At 33.0% G+C, this 23,879-nt stretch overlaps 1 protein-coding gene and 1 long non-coding RNA gene across 2 annotated transcripts; both read right to left on the bottom strand.

Annotated features, from left to right (window-relative positions):
• Positions 1-3,266: 3,266 nt before the first annotated feature.
• Positions 3,267-7,215, bottom strand: LOC102625952 (LRR receptor-like serine/threonine-protein kinase RGI1). Its single transcript, XM_025101804.2, has 2 exons — positions 4,115-7,215; positions 3,267-3,947 (listed from the first exon to the last, which is right to left on the bottom strand). Exons 1-2 carry the CDS (start codon positions 6,981-6,983, stop codon positions 3,433-3,435), a joined length of 3,384 nt encoding a protein of 1,127 aa, XP_024957572.2. The 5' UTR covers positions 6,984-7,215; the 3' UTR covers positions 3,267-3,432.
• A 13,447-nt stretch (positions 7,216-20,662) lies between these two features.
• Positions 20,663-23,267, bottom strand: LOC102609135 (uncharacterized). The gene is made up of 2 exons (XR_371650.3): positions 23,053-23,267; positions 20,663-21,000 (listed from the first exon to the last, which is right to left on the bottom strand). It is a non-coding gene; the product is annotated as an uncharacterized LOC102609135 (long non-coding RNA).
• Positions 23,268-23,879: the final 612 nt, after the last annotated feature.

The raw sequence follows: 23,879 nt of genomic DNA, 5'->3' as shown, positions 1-23,879 counted from the left end.
GTGTGCTGGAGGCTTTGGATTAATAGAAATGATAAGGTGTGGAATGGGCATAGTGGTCGTGCTCAAAATCTGGTGAATGTTGCTGGCCATTATCTCTTCCAATGGCAAGAAGCTAAAAAGAAGAATTTAACAATTGTTGAGCCTGTGCAGTGGGGTCATGGTTCGGTGTGTTGGAGTAAGCCTCCAATGGGTTGGTTAAAGTGTAATGTAGATGCATGGGTCTTTAGCTCTCATGACAGTTTCAGCTTTGGAGGAGTAATAAGAAATTCTGGAGGTGCATTTGTGGCAGCTAAGTGTCAACGCTTCCCTGGTTTATTTAATCCCTGCGAGGCAGAAGCTATGGCTGTTCATGAAGCTCTTAGCTGGATGAAAATCTAAAGATCTCTAAAGTTATTCTTGAAATAGATTGTTTGAATGTGTACTCAGCTTTAATTACTCAAACTCCTAGCCCTAATGGGTTTGGTTTAATTATTGAGGACTGTCAAGAATTAGCTAAGCTAGTTGGAGAAGTAAGATTCTCTTTTGTTCGTCGATCTGCGAAAGTTGCTGCCCATATAATAGCTAGGGTGGGGGGTTTTATGTCAGGTCCTGGAGAGTGGAGGTTTGTTCCACCTCCGTGGTTATGTCCGATGTTGACGATATCTTATGTTTAATAAAATTTCCATTCATAAAAAAAAAAGAGATTAATTTGTTTAATTTATGGGTGATAATTTGTTTAATTGGTAAAACATCTTAATTAATACAAGAAGTCTTTAAGGTTTATATCCTACTGGGACGTGTGAACAGGAAATGTAATGAGAAGCTGCTATGCTTAATTTTAAACAAAAAAAAAATCCATTCAAATTCCATATTAAAATACGTGAAAAGGATCTGGATCTCCTATGTGTGAAAGGATAAGCGCAAATCTACTAATGCTATACAACATGTACCAATTAATTTAGATCATTTCTTTCCATTTGAACCCAATTTTCTTTAAAAGCGCAAGAAACAAAAAACGTGTCCTTTGATCAAACGTGGAAAGAAATGCACCTTGGAATTCCTATTTAAAGGCATGTTCATTGAATTTGCATATACCTAATCTTTTGTTACTTATAAGTCTTTGTTGTTTCATTGATGTTTATGATGAGCAATGGCGAATTGGCGAAATACAACGGCCTGAAAAGCACGTTCATGAAATCATGAATGAATTAGGGTTGGATGTTACAGTGAGTTGCCGGTCAAAATATGATCGAGATAACTAGACTTAAATTAAATTGATTGATTTCTCCGATAGTAACAGATTTTGGGCTTGTGCATACAACTGTTCTTAGGCCCATAGGCCAGTATGAATCAAACCAGCCCTTCTTAATTGTAAATCGTTTATAACATGAGTCCCCATGTGGTTACAATTTTGAGTAATGTTAAAGAGAGGGAAAAACGAGAGAAAAATGAGGGAAATGAGATAATTTTATTTTCTCTCTCTACTCAGCCCACTTTCTCTCGTGTTTCTCTATCTTTACCATTTTTCTACAATTTTAAACCAAAATTACAGGCTTAATGTTCCTCCAACAAGGCTAACGTTTGCCACTAAGGTCTCGACCAATTGTGGGCACCGCAAGCGGCTCATGCCCTCAACTATTGACAATATAAGTTTGTGCCTCTGTGTGTATAGAAGCTCAAATATTTTTATCCTATTTTAAATTTGGATAGAGTTATATATAGAAATGTTTCAATTCAAGATTTTAGATTTGTTAAAGTATAGAAAAAAATTAGTTTAATAGTGTAATGACTATAAAAGCTATTAAATCGCATGATTTAATAGAATAATTACATCATACTATTAAATTGTATGATTTAATATTTTTCCGGACTTTAATAAAGTTTAGAATCTTGGATTAGATTAACACTCGACTTATCTATCTCTTCAAAATGTTAGTGCAAATATTTTTTTTTTATTAGTTTTAATAGACTTTTGAGCTATACTACAAGCGTATACATTTAAATTTTGATAGACTTCGAATTGTAGTAGCGGTAGATCGTATCCAATTAAAATAAAAAATAAAAAATAAAAGGGCAAACTTTTGATGCTCCAATTTGGAGTTCTTTTCCAAGCTTGGTCATTAGTAATCAGACATTATAAAATTATTTATACCCAACAATTTTCAAGTAATTCCGTAACAGCTAATACAATAAATAAACAGTAATATTAGTAGTAAACTTTTAATAAGATTACAATGATGTTATGTCGCTCTTGTTGATTGGCTTTGCTGTTTGTATGGTCTGTAATTCTCGTGTGTATGATACTGATAGGGCAATTTATAACTTATATTTATTGTAAATTACAACTAATACTTCTTTAAAAGAAATACAACTAATAAAAATAATACAAAAATAAATAATATGCAAGCGGGGCCACGTGGTTTATTTTTAATAATTGTAAATTACATTAAATATAAATTAGGGAGACCTGACCATTGATAGTGGTGGTCTTTAACTTTAGAAGTGTTGATTTTTGGAAGACGATTAGAAATGGTACTTTGTAGAGTAGTGCTCAGATTCTTGTATGGGAAAGTACAAAAGTAAGACAGAAAAAAGTGTCCTCCTAGTCAATACCACAAAACAATCCTTCAACAAGAAGTGCATGCATGCAGATCCATGATTTTGCTTCATGTGATGGTCAAGTGAAACATCAAAAAACTCTGCAGCACCGAAACCTGAGCTAGTCAGCGGCTAGCTGTTGTGAATTTTGGAATCTATTGTTTTGCTTCATCTTGAATCTTGGGCTTCAATAATGTAAGTGAAAGAAGATAAATTAAGGGTCCAAGTCCAACTACAATATTGTTACCTACAGGTTATAGTGAAACTTATTATTATAGACACTTGCATAATTTGTTAACAACAGTACTGTGACCTTTAGGATCAGAAAGTGCAGTACTTTTGTAAAGAAAGAATCACTGCAGTCTCGGATCTTTGAAAAGATGAGTGAACATGAAATGCAAATTGGGAATCAATTCTTTTACACTCATTAGTCATTACCAACTTGGGAATTGTAAAAAGTGATACAGCCAAAACTCCACTAGTCAATGGTCTCCCAGCCCCCCATGGAATTTGATAAGTAAAATCAATATGACTTCTTTCACTCTGAATTATCTTGTCACAAACCTTTTTGGGTTCTTTTTACTAGATTGTTACTGTCCATCTTAAATATGCTCTCATTTCATTTGAATGAATTGCTTGCAAATATTGAAAATGGGATGTGAAAATTTTTCAAGTACTGCAAATGCCAACCTTGCAACTATTGGCTATGTGTGTTGTCATGCATTAAGATATAAGAAATAGGGTCTAACAACATTTTCTTCTTTACATCAAAAGTACCCAAAAGAGATTTGTAATTGAAGAAGCTGGTGATAAAACAAAACTTCATTTCTACTTAGTTGAAACTATTTAAAATAATTATTTGAAACCAATTCTGCTACCAGAGGAAGATGAATAGAATAGTGAGGAGGCAGAGAAGCTTGTGTTGTTGCTTTTTGGATGCAGAGTTGCCGCAGGTTTAGATGAAGATGTCGCTAGAACTCCACTTGAGTTCTTATTTTCTTGAACATTAGCAGCTGCTGGTGATCCCTTGAGGAGCATGTCAACCTTTGCATACTCCTCTCTTTCGTGTTTTATTTCTTTGAGCATCGCCGCAACATCTTTCATTGTCGGTCTCTCATCAGGAGATGCATTTACACACAATAAGGCTACGCCTAATGCCTGCAGCATTTCATCAATTTCTGACTCTGGTCGAGATAGAAGACTTGGATCGAGGACTTGAATTCCCTTCTTCTGTCTCACCCAATCTACAACATGGGATCCATCAGGTATTGTTGGATCAATTGGTTGCTTCCCTGTCAGGACTTCTAGCACTACAACCCCATAGCTGTAAACGTCGCTTTTCTCTGTGATCTTCATCATGTAACCATACTCTGAATAGAACAATAAATGTTAGTTGAAGATTGATAAGTAGCTATAGTGGGAGCATAGTATAAGATTAAACATGTTATTGATTAACAAGTAGTAATGGAATAACAAAGCCACAGACAAAATAAAGTAAATGGATATTGAACTAGGGCATGAATCAAAAGATGCTTACCGGGAGCAATATATCCATAGGAACCAGCAACTGTGTTCGAGGATCGAGCAAAATCACCATCATCAACAAGCTTGGCTAGGCCAAAGTCAGCAATATAAGGCTCAAATTCAAGGCCAATGAGAATGTTATTGGCTTTAATGTCCCTGTGAACTATGGGAGGGACACAGTCATGGTGCAAGTAAGCAAGGCCTTGAGCTGCTCCAAGCAAAATTTGGTACCTCAACTCCCATTCCAATGCATTCCCTGTTCTCTCATGAAGGAGACTGCCCAAGCTCCCATTAGGCATATAGTCATACATGAGCAATCTATTATTTCGATTCCAACAACAACCCAAGAACCTAACGATATTCTTGTGTCGAATTGAGCCAAGCGTTTTTATCTCTGCTGAGAAGGAATCCCGAACCCCAGATTTCTCATCACTACATCCGTTAGCTGCAGCCATTGTTGTTGGCCAAAGCTTCTTTACAGCAATAACTTCACCATTGTCCATATCAGCACGATAAACAATCCCAGAACATCCTTTGCCTATCACATTGGCATCAACTAGGCATTTCAAGACTTGCTCTACTGAGAAATTCAGCTTCTGGAATGGAGTGAATTGCCATGGCCACGAGTCTCCCAACTCAGAATCATCATCATCTTTCATAGCCCTTCGTGCTCGAATTAATGCCAAAGTCCCCATGATCGCCATTGCCACCGTCAGGGTGATCAACAACGCAATGGCTACTTTAAGTTTCCTTGACCTCCGCACATCATTTTCATTGCTTGCAAGTCCTGCCTTGCCATCATTACTCAAGAAACACGAGTCCTTTCTCGAAGAACAAAGGCCTTCATTTCCTGCTAGGTCTGTTGGCGACAACTGTCTAAAGAGCTTGTTGTCAGGAAGATAACCTGTGAATTTATTGTAGGAGATGTTGAGAGATACAAGATTATCAAGCTGTGCCAGCGGATTCAAATTCCCCTCAAGCTTGTTATGGGAAAGGTCTAGAATGGAGAGCTTATTTAGAGCAGAAATTTGAGCTGGTATCGGCCCAGTGAGTCCATTACAACTGAGGTTGAGAGCTATTTCAAGGGCTTCTATTTGACCAAGTTCCATCGGCACACTACCAGTGAGCTGATTGCTGCTAAGATCAAGCAGCTGAAGACTTGAACAGAGGCCAAGTGATGATGGTATGGGTCCAGAAAACAGATTCTTCGACAGAATGATCTTGTTCAATGACACAAGACGCCCCAAGCTCGCTGGTATTTGACCGGAAAATCGATTATCCGAAACATCAAGAACTTGTAGCCCAGAGAGAGATGACAAAGAATTAGGCAGGGAACCCTGCAGAGTGTTATGGCTAAGGTCTATCATTTGCAACTCTGTACAATCACCAATCTCATCCGGAACCGACCCTGAAAGGCGATTGCTAGATAAATCAAGAAAGTTTAGAGTCTTCAAACCCCCAATTTCTCTAGGAATCAAACCAGCAATGCGATTATTTCCAAGCCTTAACCGCACAAGTGAGCTGCAATTGCCAATTTCTGGAGGTATGGACCCCGAAATGTCATTGGAAATCAAGAGAAGCTTTGTGAGGTTCTGAAGCTGGAACAAACCAGCAGGAACGCTAGCAGTGAGTGAATTGTGAGACAAGTCTAGAGCTTGGAGATTGCTACAACTAGCCAAAGTTGAAGGAATGCTTCCTTCAAGCTGGTTCTGCCAAGCAAAGAAAACAGTGAGCTTTGACAGCATCCCAATCTCTGGAGGAATCAATCCTGAAATCTGATTTGTATCAAGTTGCAATTGCACAAGATTTGTGGCGTTGGCCAGATTCGCAGGTATTGAACCAGACACATTGTTATCACTAATCATAAACTCTTCAAGCTCCGAAAGGCCTCCTATTGACAATGGTATAGTCCCAGACAGAGAATTTAAAGAAAAATCAATCATTTTCAAACTAGTACAATTACCAATCTCTTCTGGGATAGCACCAACAAGACTATTTTGCCACAAGAACAATTCTTCGAGCTTTTTAAGCTTACCAATCTCTGGTGGAATCGAACCAGAAAGACTATTTTCATACAAAAACAAACTCACAAGCTCAGAGCAGTTACCTATTTCAGCCGGAATCTCACCAGAGATCATTGTAGTGTAAATAGACAATGTCTGAAGTTTGCTTAGCTTACCCAATGAAGCTGGCAATGAACCCGAAACTTGCGTATCAGCCAATCCCAAAGCAGTCATATTGCTGCAATCTCCGAGCTCAGCAGGAATCTTCCCCACAATGTCCTTGTTTCCTCCAGCTCTCATCTCTTCAAGATTGGATAATCTTCCAAGCTCTGCAGGTATATTCCCGGCCAAGGCATTATCAAAGAGTAAGAGTTTCCTGAGGCTCTTACAGTTACTTAACTCAACAGGGATTTTCCCAGTAAGCTGATTAGAGTTCAAAATCAACTCTTCAAGATTGTGAAGCTTGCCAAGACTTGAAGGTAGAGTACCAACAAGATTGTTAGAACTAAAGTCGAGGACTATAAGTCCTACACAATCACCAATATCAAACGGGATACTCCCAGTGAGATTTGCATCAGAAATGACAAGCTTTTGAAGATGTTTAAAAGAAGAAAGATTGGTTGGTATTGGAAGTTGAAGAGGCACAGACTGTATTGTAATCTCAGTTACAAAACCTTGAGCAGAGCATTTAATGGAGGTCCAGTTACATGGGGAGGCATCAAGACTGTTCCAGTTATTAGAGAATGAAGAAGAAGAAGATAATGGGGAGTGTAGCCATGAAAAGAGAACGGAAGCTTCATGGTTTTGAGACTCAACAACAGAGGTAAAAAAGATAGAGAGGAAGAAGAAAAAGAAGGATTGTTGCCTCGAGCTGGGCATTGATATTGAAGACAATTTGCCTCAATTTCCAAAACTTTCTTCTCGGGTTTGTATCATTGGGTTTCTTGATGTTTTTTCTCTCTTTCTTTGTGCTTGCTTGCTTGCTTTCAACTCAAAAACTCTCAACAAGTTTTGATAGTAACGTTATTGCAAAAGCACAAAAAATAATAATAATATAAAAGATTATAAAGAAATGAAAACAAAAACAAAGCCAACGCCTAGAGATCTCCAACACCACCACCACAATACTTAATATGTATTATAAAATGGGGTTTCTGCTAGATGGGCTCACGCGCAAGAAAGAAGAGAGACACCATATGACATGACTTTTCAAGATTCATATATATTTTCCTGTACATGTAAGTAATAAAATGAAAAAAATATAGATTTGTTTAAACTATTATTTAATAGTGATGAGGGGTTTGATGAGAGCAGATGGCTAGCCCTAACTCAAAGTGAGTGCTTGTATGTTTTTAATAATTTTTAAACGCACAAACAGACACAAGGGATGCTTATTCTCTTCCTCAATTTGCTCATTTGAAGCTTTCTGGGTTCAGTTACCAGGTTTGAATTTTTGGCTCCTCTCTGTCATCCATTCATTTTACAAAATGAATGGTTGGATCAAATATTTTAATTTATTAACAAAGAACAAAATTAGATTTCATTTTTATTGAAGGAGATCAAAGAATTGAGAGTACAATTAAGTATTGTGTGTTATTATTATGGCAAGAACGGCACGGTATCTTAAAATAAGAAATGTCACTCTAATGTACTGTGATTAGTGAGGTGTACATGTGCTTGCACCTACTATATATTAGCAATATCTTGGTTTGCTTTTTGCATGTACAAAAGTCAAAATTTATTACTACTAATCCATCAATTTGGAAGCTTACAGAAAAAGTTAGGAGAAAATTAATTTTGAACCTTTTTTAGTAATAAATTTTATTAAATTAAATTTAAGAGAAATTTAAACATCAGTAATACATATAAGTAATGATACGGTCACAAATTTCTTGTACAAACCGTTTTGATATAACGTTATATTGATCAATTGGAGAAAACTTTACATGAAACACATGTTTTATTTTCATTATTTTCTATTTTTATTCAATTAATACAATTATACAACCAGTTTGAACAAAAAATTTATAATTTTATCAATACTGAATAAATATGATTAACAGTCTCTTTTTCCTCTTTAATGGTTGAATGTATGCTTTAAGGGGATATGTCAAGATTGCTAATAAATGTTATTTTACCATTTACATAATTCAAAACAACCTATTTTATGAAAGAGCTTTCCTTAAATACATATATAATATTGATTACTTATCATTTTTAATATTCTTAACATAGATTCTTAAGGCAGATATTAATAAAAGCCTTATCAAAAATTAATTAAAAAACGAGAGTAGACTGTATCCTAAAACATAATTCTCACGTGGGATTTGAGTTGCCGTTATACTAAATATAAAAATATATATATATATTTTAATCTTTTTTTAACATTTAGAAAATTTTCTTTTTTAATATTTAACTTCAAAGTCAATGTCCGGCTCTAGTGGTAAGGAACGGTCATCCTAACTCTTATGGGTCAAGTCTTGGGTTTGAGTTTCAATGGATACGTGAGTTACTAGATTAAAAAAAAAATAGAGATATTTTATCTTTTTTTCTTGTTATTTATTTTTGAATATTTTTCTTTTTCTGGAAGGTTTATCCATACCAAAATATGGGTCTAAAAATATGAGAATATTAAAATTTCAAGAACTAAGAACTGCCCTTTATTCACCATTTAGCTTTGGTAAGTTGAGATGAGACACTCTAGTGTCTTAAAGTTGAGAAAAACATATATGGTAGTCACAAATATACCTTAAAAAAACTCATTAGGAAACATGCTAAGCAATTCTTTATTGTGCATTAGCAAATTAATTGTAGGATATCACTACTTTATGGACCACTTAATTAAATTCATTATTTTGACAACAAAGTGTATCAGAATAATTCAGAAAATTACATCACTTAAAAATACATGGGTACAAAGTTAAACCCAGAGTGTCACTATTTATCTTTTCCTCCTAGTTCTGTACACTTTGCTTATATTTGTCAATATATATATAGAGTACTGTTTCAATCCTGGATTCCGGATTGGAACAATGTCTGAGAGAGTGGCTGGTGGCCTTTGGATTTGAATCCAAAGGCCGCTCCACCATGTGCAGCCAAACCAAAAAATATTAAAAGAGGCTGTTTGGAACAGCCTCCTATATATATATATATAATTATGATAGACCACTACCGAACCAACTCAATCCCTTGCAAAATAAAGCAATGTTTTTTTCTTCTTTCCCTATAATTTTAGTTTTACACAACTTTCTCTTCATTGGATTAGAAATAGAGCTAGCCAGTTGAAGTTGCAAATTGCACAATAGAATTTGGTCAGTTTCAAACATCACTCACAGCTGGGAATTTGAAGCAATCATTGGATGGCAAGATGGTCTACGAGACATTAGCTAAACCACCACTGGATGATGATAACAACGAACCCTAATTTCAATTCCAAATCTGCTTAATTGAATTGATAAATATTAATTCTTCACAAGCTCACATAATTTGACACCCCCAATGCTTGCAAATGCTATTGCCTCTGTTAGAAGTCTGACGGGGGAATTTGTGACATCTCCTGACAAATTTTACGTGCAAATTAATTATCAATTTTAATCAAACACAGTGTGTGTGCACAAGATGATGGCTGATTGCCGATTCCGCAAGCCTGTTTTGCTTGTTAAGCCATGCATGCGCCACAAAGCGTGGCTTCAAAATTATCAACATTACAATTACATCAACCAATTGATACAATATTAAACCTTATCATCCGTACTGTTTAATTAATTTAATTAATCCCATGTAACGCGTCCACACACGCGCCGATGAAGTGGTATTGCTAGTATTTTTATTAAATAATTTTTTGTTTATTTTTTATTTTTGACCTGACAAACTATGTGTGTGTGCGTGTGTGTGTATGTAAAAGAGCATCCTTCGAAAGAAGAGAAATTAGCTAGACCCAGATCGCCATTAGATCCAATGGCATGTTAATTTAATATATATTACAAAACATAGTCCCAAATTTTTATATATTTTTAACTAAGTATAAGCTTATCAGTACAAGTTCTGAAGAATTAAGACTTTAAGGACAATCAATAAATTTAATACATAATAATATAAGTTCTGCATTGGCATGGCATCTTCAATTTTATATTGATTGCAACAGGATTAATTTACATTATTTGAGTCACCAACAACATTCAATTTAATGGGCTCCACCTAGAGTTTTAACGGTCAATATTGATCCAATTGGTCAAAATCATTGTCACCTCAAAATTTGCACAATTAACTAGACAACGATGAGAATAAAAGAAATTTTAGGTTTCTATTAAAGATTTAATTTTACTCTTATAGGCCTATGTTCAAATTATGAAGGAAAGTGTAACACATAATTGAAGCATTGAGATTGGTGATTGATTAAACAAATATAAATCAAGTTTTTTTTTAAAAAAAAAAAGACAAACTTAATCATAATTTATATAATAAGGTAGTATTTACTTTTTGAATTGAAGTGAAAATTTAGGGATTGAGAATGTGGGGTGAAAGTGCGAGTGTTAATAATTTATTTATTTACATTAGAATAAGAGTGTAGAATAGAAATTAAAATCTTATTTATATATTTACTTTGTCCTTGACTAGAAGTGGATTATTTTAAATTATAATTATGTCATTATTTAAAGAACTTTAATATTATAAAATAAACTATTTATTTATTTTAATTTTAATTATATAAATCATAACCATTATTAATATTCTTAATTATGTATATCATAATTTTTATTTTATTTAATTTTAATTATGTAAAAATAATTTTAGATTCTTGATACTATATCGTAAGACAACAATATTGAAAGTAAATACCATTATTCTCTCTTAAGATTTGACTGAAACTTAAGGCTCTGTTTGGTATTATATATTATTTAGCAATTATGATTTTAATCAAATTCAAACTACTAAAATACTTCGTAAAAACTTACAACTTAGTTTTTTAAAAGCTAAGCTTTTAATCCAAAATTATTTCATTTTATGTTTTTTAAAAAGTAGAGAGATGGTAAAGTTTTCTAATGAATTTTTGAAACCGCCCACCTCTCCCAAAATTTGAACGATAGCCAACTAAATATAATTACTTGAAAATCAATCGACCAGCACTATGGGGCCAACTTTTACCCTGTAGTTAGAAAATATAAAATGCTAAAATCTCACTAATTTAAATTTATCAAGCACTTAATGAATAATATGTTAAATACGATATAATTTGAAATGAAATCTTAAAACTTTATAGCTACTAGTGAACAAAAAAAATTCTAACTTAAAAAAATTAATTTTATGAAATACCCATCATTTCACTTAACTGCTAGAGTTTGTATTTTACAACCACCGTAATTTCAAAGCCACAAGACTATCATAATCTCAACGATTCTAAACCTCATAAGTATCAATGAAATTTTTCCTTGAATGCCTATGTAGACTATGATCACAACCTAAAGTTGAACGAATCACGTGGGTAAGCGACTTCAACAAACAGGCCAAAACACAAGTGGGTCAATCTTTTACATTCTATAATCATCAAAAGAAGAAAAATCCTAAAAATAAAAAAGAGAAGAAAAAAGAAACAAAACAAGGCATATTCACGTCTCAAGCTACAACCTTAAGTGAGAAAATAATGAAGATTTGGACTTTTGGGAAGTAAAAAAGAAAATGAATTGAGTGGAGTGGTAGCTTTACCCACAACACATCCCTGATTTTGAGGCCATATCACGTGAGGACTCGAATCCAAAAATTTTGCCCCCACTAATTAATTTCCCTAACAAACCAAACTATATAATATCCTATCACTATGTAACAAATGAAGCTTATATATTACATTTATAATATTTTATATGAATAAAGTCAAAATAAATAAATAAATTTTGTTCCATGTAGGAGAAAAGGCTAATTAAAATATAACCTTTAGGACCATAAAGGTGGAAACAAATAAAATTAAAGCTAAACGGCGCTGCTTTGGCAGCCCCCTTGCTTTAAGGGTCGTGGTGGCCTTGGGAGTTTCCCCTATGGAATCTATACACGTTTTGTTTCTGTCACTACCTCATAAGCTCAACCTAAAATCCCTTGTTTATTCATTAAATTATGTTTGAGAAGAGGGTTAATATAAGGACAATCTCACTGTAAGGTTAATTTAAATCTATTTGATTGGTTGATAGTATTTCATCTACTAAATTAGAAAGAGTGAATGTTGAAGTGTGCTTTAAGGACACATATTAAAATACTAAAATTGGCAAGTTCTTTAAATTGTGATTGTGTCGATGTGTCGAAAAATAGACATAAAGAATGATTATTGGTGGAAAGAATAGGAGGCTATGGTTCTTGTGGCGAGGGCAATCACTCCATAGATTTACTTATGGTATATTTATTTGTATATTGTGACTTGGTTTTGAAAGTGATCCAAGATTGAGCAGAATGAAAATTTTAATGAGGTGTGTCACTGAGCAAACATAAAAGCTTTTTGACTCCCGAGATCATATTCTATAATCAAGAGCAAGCCCTTTTATTTTTTTATTTTTCTTTTTTAAACAAATTAAAGGCCCATGCTGTCTTTTGAAGTGAGACTATGAAAGCTAAACAATGACAAGTCAATTGAAGTGGTTGTTTGGATGTGTTACTCCTGGGATGTGAACATTTCACAAACAATTGATTATGTAAACAAAGTTCTGTTTGGGCCAAAAAGGGCCTGGATAACGTGAAATTTGGGGCTCAAAAGTCAAAAGGCCTGAAACTCAAAGCTTTTTGCTATCCTCTCAGCAAACTTGGCTCATTCAATAATTATGGGTGCATTTAGTAGTTTGCATTTTATTGTTTTGTATTGGATTAAAATATTGTTCTTATACTAGTTTAGATTTGTAAGTTTGTATTATATTATATTTTATTGCATTAAAAATATGTTCTTATGCTAACTCTTATTTTGGTTATAATTTCTAGTTGCATTACATTCAAAAAGTGGCTAAGTCTCTATTTGATATAATTTTTTAAATAGAGTTTTTGTTAATAGAGCTTTTAAAAGTAGAATTTTTATCCAAAAAATTCTAGTTGTTTAGTTGTTAATGAGAGCTTCTATAAAAAAATATATAATTATTTTAATAGGTAAGTTTAATAAAATTATATGAAAATAATGAAATAAGATTGCCAAATAAATAGATGATATTTTAATATTTTAAAAAAACTTCTCAACCTCTACTTCCAAAAGTCTAAAATTTGAGATTTTACTAGTAAATGCAAAATAACTTATTTAATTTTTAAAAATTGTATCAAAAAAGACAACCAAACAGTAAGATCTTATAAGATTAAATAAACATTTATTATCATTAGATAAGTAATACTAAATAGACACTAATACAATAAAAGATATATAAAATAAACTCATGGAATTAGGATTAGACCGTGTTGCATTAAAATATTGTTCAGATTTTAAATATAATCATTTAACTTTTATTGTTTAATACGATAATAAATTTAAATTTATTAACTATTAATTTATATTTATATTTAAATCTTCCAACAGCTGCCAAGTAATCTTTGGCCTTGTCACATGAAGGGATGTTATCTCTAATTGTTCTATCAATGGTGTATTTCATTGTGTCCAGACAGTGTCTGTTAGAATCATCCCAAGCTGTCCACTCTACTTTTTCAACAGTTGCCAAGTAATCTTTAATAAAGAATATCTAGAGCTGAGGAATCAATAATAATTAAAAAAAATTAAGCATGCGAAAACAAAATCATGCTATAAGCAATGACTCCTCATTCTAATTTTCTCCAATAGCAACATAATATGTTAGGCATCCTTTAACAATATAGGAATGCATTAACTTAAAGATAAAGCAGACAAGTTGAATATACTACCAACATTGACCTATTACTGATAGGGTAATTAAGCCACTCAGTAGACAATACCCAACAAATCTCTTTATCTACCCAAGCATCCTACTAAGTAGTGATTTGCTGACAGGACAATATCGACACCCATATGGATCTCGGTAATAGCGATAATAATCCATCACATAATTCATAATTAATAATTATAAATGAGCATTTGATTGAAAAACATCAAATAATTTATCATGATTGGTCCTACGACATGTAGATACACAATCACTCTAAATTGTAGTTTTGTAGCACATAAAATTATACATTAACAAAATTGAGACTAAATAAACTTTATCAAACCAAATAAAGTTTCTACCAAAATATTAAATCAAATAAAATATCTATATACCTCAATGAAATGTAAGAATGTTATGCCGCTAACATCCAATAATGATGGATTATTCTAAATTTAAAATTCTAAAAAATTACTAAAAATTGTAAATATTTTGGATTAAAATAACGATTTTTGAGACTTATGGTTACTGTTTTTAATATCAAAATCCTTGGCCCCCATTGAAAATAAAATAAAACAAGTTATTGAGAAAAAATACCATTTATCAAAATATCAAGGACTGTGATGATATTTGGTCACTTTGACCATAAGTCAAGGACCCTTTTGAAAAGTTTACAAAATTCTGAACCAAACTCGAATTTCTAAGTGCAAATAGTTTCCAAATGAGGGGCCATACTGAAAATTTATGAAGTTTAAGGATCCCAATTATATTATCCCTACAACTTCATCTTCAACATCGAGATGGATGTACAGTAATGTACAGTACGCTACAGTAACCCTTGCTCGTACCATCCCGATTTTGTCCACTAAAAATTATGAAAAAAATTATACTTTTACTCCAAAATCATCACCCATGTATTATTCAACAACCATTTGCTCAAATATGCCCAAAATCAAAAAATTCAAAATTGAAGAAAAAATTTTATAAGTGAGCTAAGTTTGATTCATCAACAAATTATATCATGGTTTACAAAGAAATGCATAACCATATGCTCTGATACCAATTGCTGAAAAAATATTAGTTTTATGCCCTTAATCTTGCATTTCCAAGTAAACACATGCATTTAATTAAGTTTCAAGATTTTCCTTCATTTGCCATGAATCTAAGCTTGTAAGTTTGTTATGGAGCTTTGCAGTAGCCACGAACTATATTCAAACCTCTAAATTTTCTTCTTTTCACCTTATCTCAAGATTTGAACTTTTAAAATTTCGTCTTTCATCTTAGCTCAAGATTTGAGTTTCTTTCCTCAAATTCACTGCACATATATACACGGGAGAGGAAGAGAGAAAGAAAGAGATTGTGCACTACACTCTTGCCTCAGCTTCTTCAACAATAAATTTCTAATCGGCTGAAATTCCTTAAATATTGTGGTTGAGTGTAGGGATTAACTTGTGTGTTAGTACAAATTTATTCATTTCATTATGAGCTAATATAATACAATTAAAGATTATATTTGTTCATAATATATTATTGTATATGATATGTCAAAATCATACTCATTAACATAATATTTGATCACTTATTAAATAAATCTGTCAAAATTGCTCCTTAATATTTGACATCAATCACGTATTAATTCGGTAAAATATAAAAAACAATTAAAATGATTTATGTCAGCCCACAAAATGTGATAAATAAATCTAACAATTAATTCATCTGGATGTTGCACTAAATATTTCTAGATATGTAGCCACTTATGTACTGCCACCCTCGAATTTTATAAGCATTCCCCCATCATTTAATCTCATTATATAACCAAAACTACTAGGGCTAAGCTACAACTTGTTACCATTTAAAACTATAGCCAAAACCACTGATTTTGACATATCCTATACAGTAGTATATTATGAACAAATATAATATTTAATTATATTATTTTAGCTCATAATGGGATAGATAAATTTATACTAACATATGAAACAGTATCTACACTCAACCACAATATTTAAGTAATTTCAACCTATTGGGAGTTTACTATTGAACAAGCTGAGGCAAGAGTATAGCGCACAATCTCTTTCTTTCTTTCTTTCTTCCTCTCCCGTGTATGTGTATGCAGTTAATTTAAGCAAAAGCTCAAATCTTGAGCTAAGGTTGAGCTAAGGTGAAAGAAGCAAGATTCGGAGATTTGGATCTAGTTTGTGACTACCTATAGAAGCTCCATAACAAGCTTGCAAGCTCAGATTCATGGCAAATCAACGTAAATATTAAAATTTAATCAAATGCATATGTTTACTTAGAGATGCAAGATTAAGGGCATAAAGCTCATATTTTTTTCATCAATTGGTATCACAACATATGATTATGTCATTCCTTGTAAACTATGACCAATTTTGTTGATGAATAAAACTTAGCTCACTCATGAAATTTTTTCTTTAATTTCAAATTTTTTTATTTTGGACATATTTGACCAAAATGTTGTTGAATAATACATGAGTAATGATTTTGGGGTAAAAATACAAAATTTTCATAATTTTTGGTGGCCTAAATCGAGGTGGTAGGAGTAAGGGTTATTGTAGCGCACTGTACATTACTGTAGATCCATCCCGTGGTTGAAGATGAAGTTGTAGGGATAGTATCATTTGGATCCCTAAACTTTATAAAATTTCATTATGGCTCAACATTTGGAAACTGTTTGCACTTAGAAATTCAAATTTGGTTTAAACTTTTGCACATTTTTCAAAAGTGTCCTTGACCTATGGTCAACGTGACAACATATCTTTTTAATCCCTGATATTTTGATAAATGCTAGTTTTTCCCAATAACTTATTATATTTTATTTACAATTTGGGCCAAAGGTTTCGATATAAAAAATCATAACCATAATTCTAAACAATCTTCATTTTAGTCCAAAATCCTTACAAGTTTTGGCTATTTTTCAGAATTCCAAATTTAGAATAATCCATGATTACTAAATATTATGGGTCTAGCATTCATACATTTCATTGAGGCATATAAATATTTTATTTGATTTAATATTTTTGTAAAAACTTTATTTGTATTTGATAAAGTTTATTTAGTCTCAATTTTGTTATTTATATATAAATAATGCAAAACTACAATTTAGAGTGAATGTTTATATACCTATCGTAGGACCAATCATGATAAATTATTTGATATTTATAATCAAATGCCCATTTATAATTATTATTATGAATTATACGATGGATTATTATTCCTATTACCGAGATCCATACGGGTGCTAATATTATTATGTCGATAAATCACTACTTAGTAGGATGCTTGAGTAGATAAATAAATTTGTTGGGTATTTTCTACTGAGTGACTTAATTACCCTGTCGGTAATAGGTCAATGTTCATATTATATTCAACTTGTCTACTTTATCTTTGAGTTAATGCACTCTTATATTATTAAAGGATGCCTAACATATTATGTTGCTACTGGAGAAAATTAGAATGAGGAGTCATTGCTTATAGCATGATATTTTTTTTCGTATGCTTCATTTTTTTTTATTATTGATTCCTCAGCTCTAGATGTTCTTTCTTTTCTCCAAGTTGCCTCCATCAAGACTCTAACTCGGACAAATTACGAGGACTGGCGTGAGTCCATTATATTTTATCTGTCTACTTTAAATAGAGACTTGGCATTAAGAGTAAATAAACCAACCAAGCCCACAGATAAGAGCACTGCTTCTGAAAAAGTAGAGTGGGCAGCTTGGGATGAATCTAACAAACATTGTTTGGACAATTAGAGATCATTGATAGAACAATTAGAGATAGCATCCCTACATGTGACAAGGTCAAAGATTACTTGGTAGCTGTTGGAAGAACTTTCAAGAAAGTAGATAAAGCTGAAAAGGGTAATTATTTGAGGTTGCTTGCTAATACTCAGTATGATAGTGTTTCTAGGGTGAGAGAGCACATTTTTAAAATGACCAATTACCATAAGAAACTAAAAGACATGGATGTCAATTTGCCTGATAACTACTTAGTCTTCCAATTCTTAAATCCCTTCCACCATAGTTTGGCAGTCTAAGACGCCAATACAATACTCAGATAGGTGCTTGGAATATCGATGAGTTAACTACTTATGTGGTTCAAGAAGAGGAAACATTGAAGAAAGGACAATCTCAAACTGCGATGATGGCTACTACTCAAGAAAGTGGCAGTCTGAAGAAATGTTATTCAAAGGATATCAATAAGTTTTTTAAGAAGAAATTTGGAAAAAAAACTTCACGTGGCAATTCTCCTACCACTTTTAGTTCCACTTCTGAAGGCTTTAAGAGAAAGTGTCATTTCTGTAAGAAACCTAGGCACAAGAAATCAGAATGCAAGGGATTCAAAGCATGGCTGGAAAATAAAGGTATTCATATAGTTTTTATGGGCTTTGAATCTAATCTTATTGATATTCTTTCTAATGCTTGGTGGTTGGTTACTGGTGCGACCATTGATATAACGAATTCCTTACAGAAATTCAGAAATAGAAGGAAACTCAATAAAAGAGAGCTAATGGTTCACATGGGCAAGGGAGTAAAAGCTAGAGTTGAAAGTATATGAGTTGTTAGACTACACTAGCTACATACCACTTTTTGGATCTATTGGATACAGCTTATATTCCTTCTATTAGGAGAAACTTGATATATGTATCTATTTTAGAGAAATGTGGCTATACTTTTCATTTTGGTGACAGAAAAGTTTACTTAATCCGTAATTCAGAACTAGTTGGTTCTGACACTCTATATGATGGCTTATATATGATTTATTTATTTTCTCATACTACTGAATCGTCATCCAATGCTCATGTTATGAATGTAGTTAGCTCTAATCATGCGGGGGTTGATGAAAACTCCTCTATGTTGTGGTATAAACGGTTATGTCACATTTCTAAATAAAGGATGGAAAGACTCATTAAAGATGGCATCCTCCACAATCTAGATTTCTCTAATTTTGACACTTGTATTGATTGTATCAAAGGCAAAGTTACTGCCAAAATCAGAAAAGATAGAACTCAAAGAAGTCAACATGTGCTGGACTTGATACATACAGACATCTGTGGGCCATTTACTCATACTGCAATTGGAGGTTATAGGTACTTCATCACGTTCATCAATGATTTTTCTCGTTATGGTCATGTTGAACTTCTTACTGAAAAGTCTGAATCTTTATTTGCGTTTCAAGCATTTAAGGCTAATGCTGAGCTCCAAAAGGGCAAGAAAATTAAAGCAATAAGATTAGACAAAGGTGGTAAGTATTATGGGCGATATGATGAAACTGGGTGTAATCCTAAACCTTTTGCAAGATTTCTTTAGAAATGTGGAATAAAAGCTCAGTACACAATGCTCGGGACTCTTGAACATATTGAAATTGCAAAAAGAAGAAATCGTACTCTTCTTGACATAGTGCGATGTATGCTAAGTAACTCTACCTTACCAGATTTTCTATAGGGTGAAGCCTTAAGAACTTCAGTTTACATGAACCAGGTACTTAGTAAATCAATGCCCAAAACTCTTTATGAATTGTGGTCAAGGAAGAGACCGAGTCTTTGTCATTTCCATGTTTGGGGATGCAAAGCAAAAATGATGTCTTATAATCCACAATCAAGGAAACTTGATCTAAAAACTATTAGTGGTCATTTTATTGGCTATTATATAGGCTCAAAGGGTTCTAGATTTTATTGTCTTTCCCACACTACTAGAATCATTGAGTTTGATCGTGCCATTTATTTTGAGTATGATCACAATAGTGGGAGTTCTGAGCCTTGCAATCTTACATTGAGAGAAGAACATATGGTTTTACTTATTCCACCTTTTCTAACTTCTGCGATGGGATTACCACGTACTGATGTTTCTTCTGTTAATCATGAACCTCATCATGATATGGAGTCTATAACTGTAGAGGATGATGTTACTGATATGCAATTGAGGGATGAGAAAGGGTCAGGAGATCTATAATTTTTTATGATTGTGAGGTTTATTTGCAGGAACATGATTTTAATACTGACTTGTCATCTAATCTTGTTACCTTTCAGAAGGCTATCGGTTGTTCAAAATCCTCATCTTGGATACAAGCAATGCATGATAAGATGACATCTATATACCATAATGGGGGTTTGGGATTTAGTTGAATTGTCATATAGATGCAGACTAATTGGTTGCAAATGGGTTTTCAAAACGAAGAGAAATGCCAGAGGTCAGGTAGAAAGATAACGACCAAACTTGTGGCCAAGAGTTTCAGTCAAAGAGAAGGCATTGATTATACATAAATCTATTTTCTCGTTTCTACCAAAGACTCTTTCCATATTATCATGGCATTGGTAGCTCATTTCAATTTAGAACTGCATCAAATAGATGTAAAGACATTTTTTCTTAATGGAAGCTTGTCTGAAGACGTGCACATGCTAATACCTGATGGTTTTGTTGAGCGTGGTAAAGAAAACATGGCGTGTAAGCTTAAAAGGTCTATTTATGGACTTAAAACAAGCATCCAGACAATAGTATTTGAAATTTTATGACATTGTCATCTCTTATGGGTTTCAGGAGAATGTTGTTGATCAATATATATACTTGAGGGTCAGTGGAGCAAATATATTATTTTAGTGCTATACGTGGATGATATATTTCTTGTTGCTAATGACATTAATTTTTTACTTGAGACAAAACAAATGCTGTCATGCAATTTTGATATGAAAGATCTCGGTGAAGCTCATTATCTATTAGGGATAGAGATTCTTCGTGACAGATCTAGAAGAGTTCTAGGATTGTCTCAAAAGGCCTACGTTGATCGTATTTTGAAAAGGTTCAACTTACAGTCTTATGCTCCTGGAAAAGCATCAATTTCAAAAGGTGACAAACTTTCCAAGTCTCAATGTCCAGATAATGATGTAGACAAAGCTAGAATGCAAACAGCCCCGTATGCATCAGTTATGGGTAGCTTGATGTATGCTCAAATTTGCACTCGCCCTAATATCACCTTTACAATGGGAGTACTTGGGAGATACCTAAGCAATTCTGGATTTGAACACTAGAAGGCTGCAAAGAAAGTGCTCAGATATTTGCAAGCCACCAAAGATTTTGCTTTGAAATATCAACAATCTGACTATTTAAATATAGTTGGATATTCTAATGATGATTTCCCAAGATGTTTAGAAAATAATAAATTCACATTTTGTTACATCTTCATGATGGCAAGAAGAGCTATATCATCAAAAAGTGCAAAGCAGACACTTATAGCTTCTTCAACAATGGAGACAGAATATATAGCATGTTTTAAGGCTACACGTCAAGTTTTATGGATGCAGAATTTTATCGCAGCGTATTGTATTGGTTGTACCGAGACCATTAAAAATATACTGTCATAATTCTGCAGTTGTTTCTTTTTCTCACAATACAGGGAGTTCCTCACGTTCTAGACAGATTAATGTTAAATATTTATTTGTGAGAGAGAAAATTACTCTATCTTATGTATTAGTAGAGTACATACCTACAAAACTCATGTTACTTACTAAAACTTTAGCTCCAAAGTGTTTAAGGAGCATGTGACTCATATGCAATTATTAGAATCCACTTATATATGCTTAGTCAGTGAGAGTTTTGATTTGTATTATGAGTTACAACTTAAATGAGATTATGTATTACTCATTTTGTTATTATGCATGCATATTGTTATGTGACATTGATATGCCATATATTGTGTACACATTTAGTTGAGTATGACATTATGTATACAGTGACGATATTGTGGTCCGAAACATTTTGTTTAGTCTCAATATGGACATTGTGGACTGAAGCATTATGGCTTGGCTTCAGAGTACTTTCTTGAGACATTTTGTTTCAATCTCATTATGGTTATAAAAAAGCACGGCTTCCTTTAGACATCTTGGTATTAGTCTCATTATAATGAAAAGGAAGCTCATTTTTCGAGACATTTTGATCGAGTCTCATTATGGTTGTGAAGAAGCGATAGTCTAGGAGACGTTTTGTTTTCGTCTCATTTTGCTAGACATATGGACTTTATGGAAATGAGTATGTTGATCACATTGTCACGCTATTTCCATAATTATACTTGTATACTACTATATAGTCACGTGTTTTTAGGTATCTTGTTGTATGTAGCATCTGATCGGTGCATATATGATTTTGGTACTTATGGCACATTTGGAACTTATTTATGTTTTAGGTGATTGCTAACATTTTACCTTTTGTTATAGTCATATATTGATTAATTCGGTTGTTTTCAAAATATTTATTTTATTTTATTTTAAAACTACATTAAAATGACTAGCTGTGTTCTAGTTTTAAATAGTAACAAGCTAGAGCTTAACCCTAGTAGTTTTGTCATATAATGGGATTAAATGATGGGGGAATGCCTATAAAATTCGAGAGTGACAATGCAAAAGTGGTTACATATCTAGAAATGTTTAGTGCAATATCCAAAGGAATTAACTATTAGATTTATTTCTCACATTTTATAAATTGACATAAATCATTCTAATTGTTTTCTATATTTTATCGAATTAATACGTGACTAATGTCAAATATTAAGGAGTAATTTTGACAGACTCATTTATTATATTATGTTAATGAGTCTGATTTTAATATACCCTATACAATAGTATATTGTGGATAAGTATAATCTTTAATTGTGTTATTTTAACTCATAATGAGATGAACAAATTTATAGTAACACGTGAGGCAATCCCTACACTCAACCATAATATTTAAATAATTTTAGCCCATTGAAAATTTATTATTGAACAAGCTGAGAACAAGAGTATAGTGCACAATCTCTTTCTTGCTCCCTTCATCTCCTGTGTGTGTACAGGGAATTTGAGCAAAAATTCAAATCTTGGGTTAAGGTGAAACAAGCAAAATTCAGATATTTGAATCTAGTTCATGATAGAAGCTATATAATAAACTTACAAACTCATATTCATGACAAATTAAACTAAATCTTAAAATTTAATTTAATGTGTGTGTTTACTTGGAAATGAAAATGTAAGATTAAAGGCATAAAACTCTTTTTTTTTTTTCTATCATCAGTAAAAGCTCCTATTTTTCATCCATCAGAGTGCAAATACTTACAAAAAGCTCACGAATCCGTATTGGGTAATGGCTTCGATTGTTCCATCTGCATTAGCATCGGCTTCCACCACTCCTCCTCCATCGCAAATCTATAAATCGCAAGCCTTCCGCTTACAAGTCCCTACCAGCTTCACGCTACAATGAAATTACACAATGATAATATTGATCGTGTTTTTCGGAAGCCAATTTAAATTTTGAAATAAAGAACGAATAAATAAATTATAATTTCTCAGCTCTAACTTTCGGTTGCCTTACTGGTGAGTAGGGTTGGCAAAAAAGTCGGGGCCGACCCAAGCCCGCGGGCTTAGGCCCGGCCCTTGTTGAGTATTTATAAAGGAGAAAACCGTCATTTTACATTTCAAGTCTTACTAACAACCCTTACTTTTATGTATTTAACCTTCTGTGATTTAATTACATATATTTTATTTTAATTAAGTATTTTATGTATTTTAGGGGCATTATAGTCATTTCACAATAAAGGAGAGATCAGACGGCAAAACGGACATCACTTTTGAACTCAGAACGGTCGAAAACCTTAGGAGGAGCATAAAAGAAAAAATAGTACTATTCATATGTACGGTACTATTCACGTGTACGGTACTAACTACGTTACTGTTCACAACACTGTTCACATAGATGGATCGATGACGTGGCATTGACCGATGATGTGGCATTGACTGATGAGGTGTCACGATCCTGTTGGGCTAAAATTCTTATGTACTGTTGATGGTGATGTGGCAACATATCAGTGGATGAAAAATCTCGCGTACGGTACATGCATCACACAAGATTATTTTCAACCAAACCGCGTTACTGTTCATCCGAGT

Source organism: Citrus sinensis, chromosome 9 (assembly GCF_022201045.2).
Source record: "Citrus sinensis cultivar Valencia sweet orange chromosome 9, DVS_A1.0, whole genome shotgun sequence".
In the NCBI taxonomy this organism is placed as follows: Eukaryota; Viridiplantae; Streptophyta; class Magnoliopsida; order Sapindales; family Rutaceae; genus Citrus; species Citrus sinensis.
This window is presented reverse-complemented; position numbering and strand designations above follow the sequence as displayed.

What these genes read in the sequence shown, in the direction of transcription:
- LOC102625952 (XM_025101804.2), bottom strand. Translation starts at nt 6,983, where the DNA reads ATGCCCAGCTCGAGGCAACAATCCTTCTTTTTCTTCTTCCTCTCTATC. An exon ending in CTATGGATATATTGCTCCCG is followed by an intron (nt 3,948 to 4,114) that starts GTAAGCATCTTT and finishes TGTTCTATTCAG; the next exon opens with AGTATGGTTACATGATGAAG.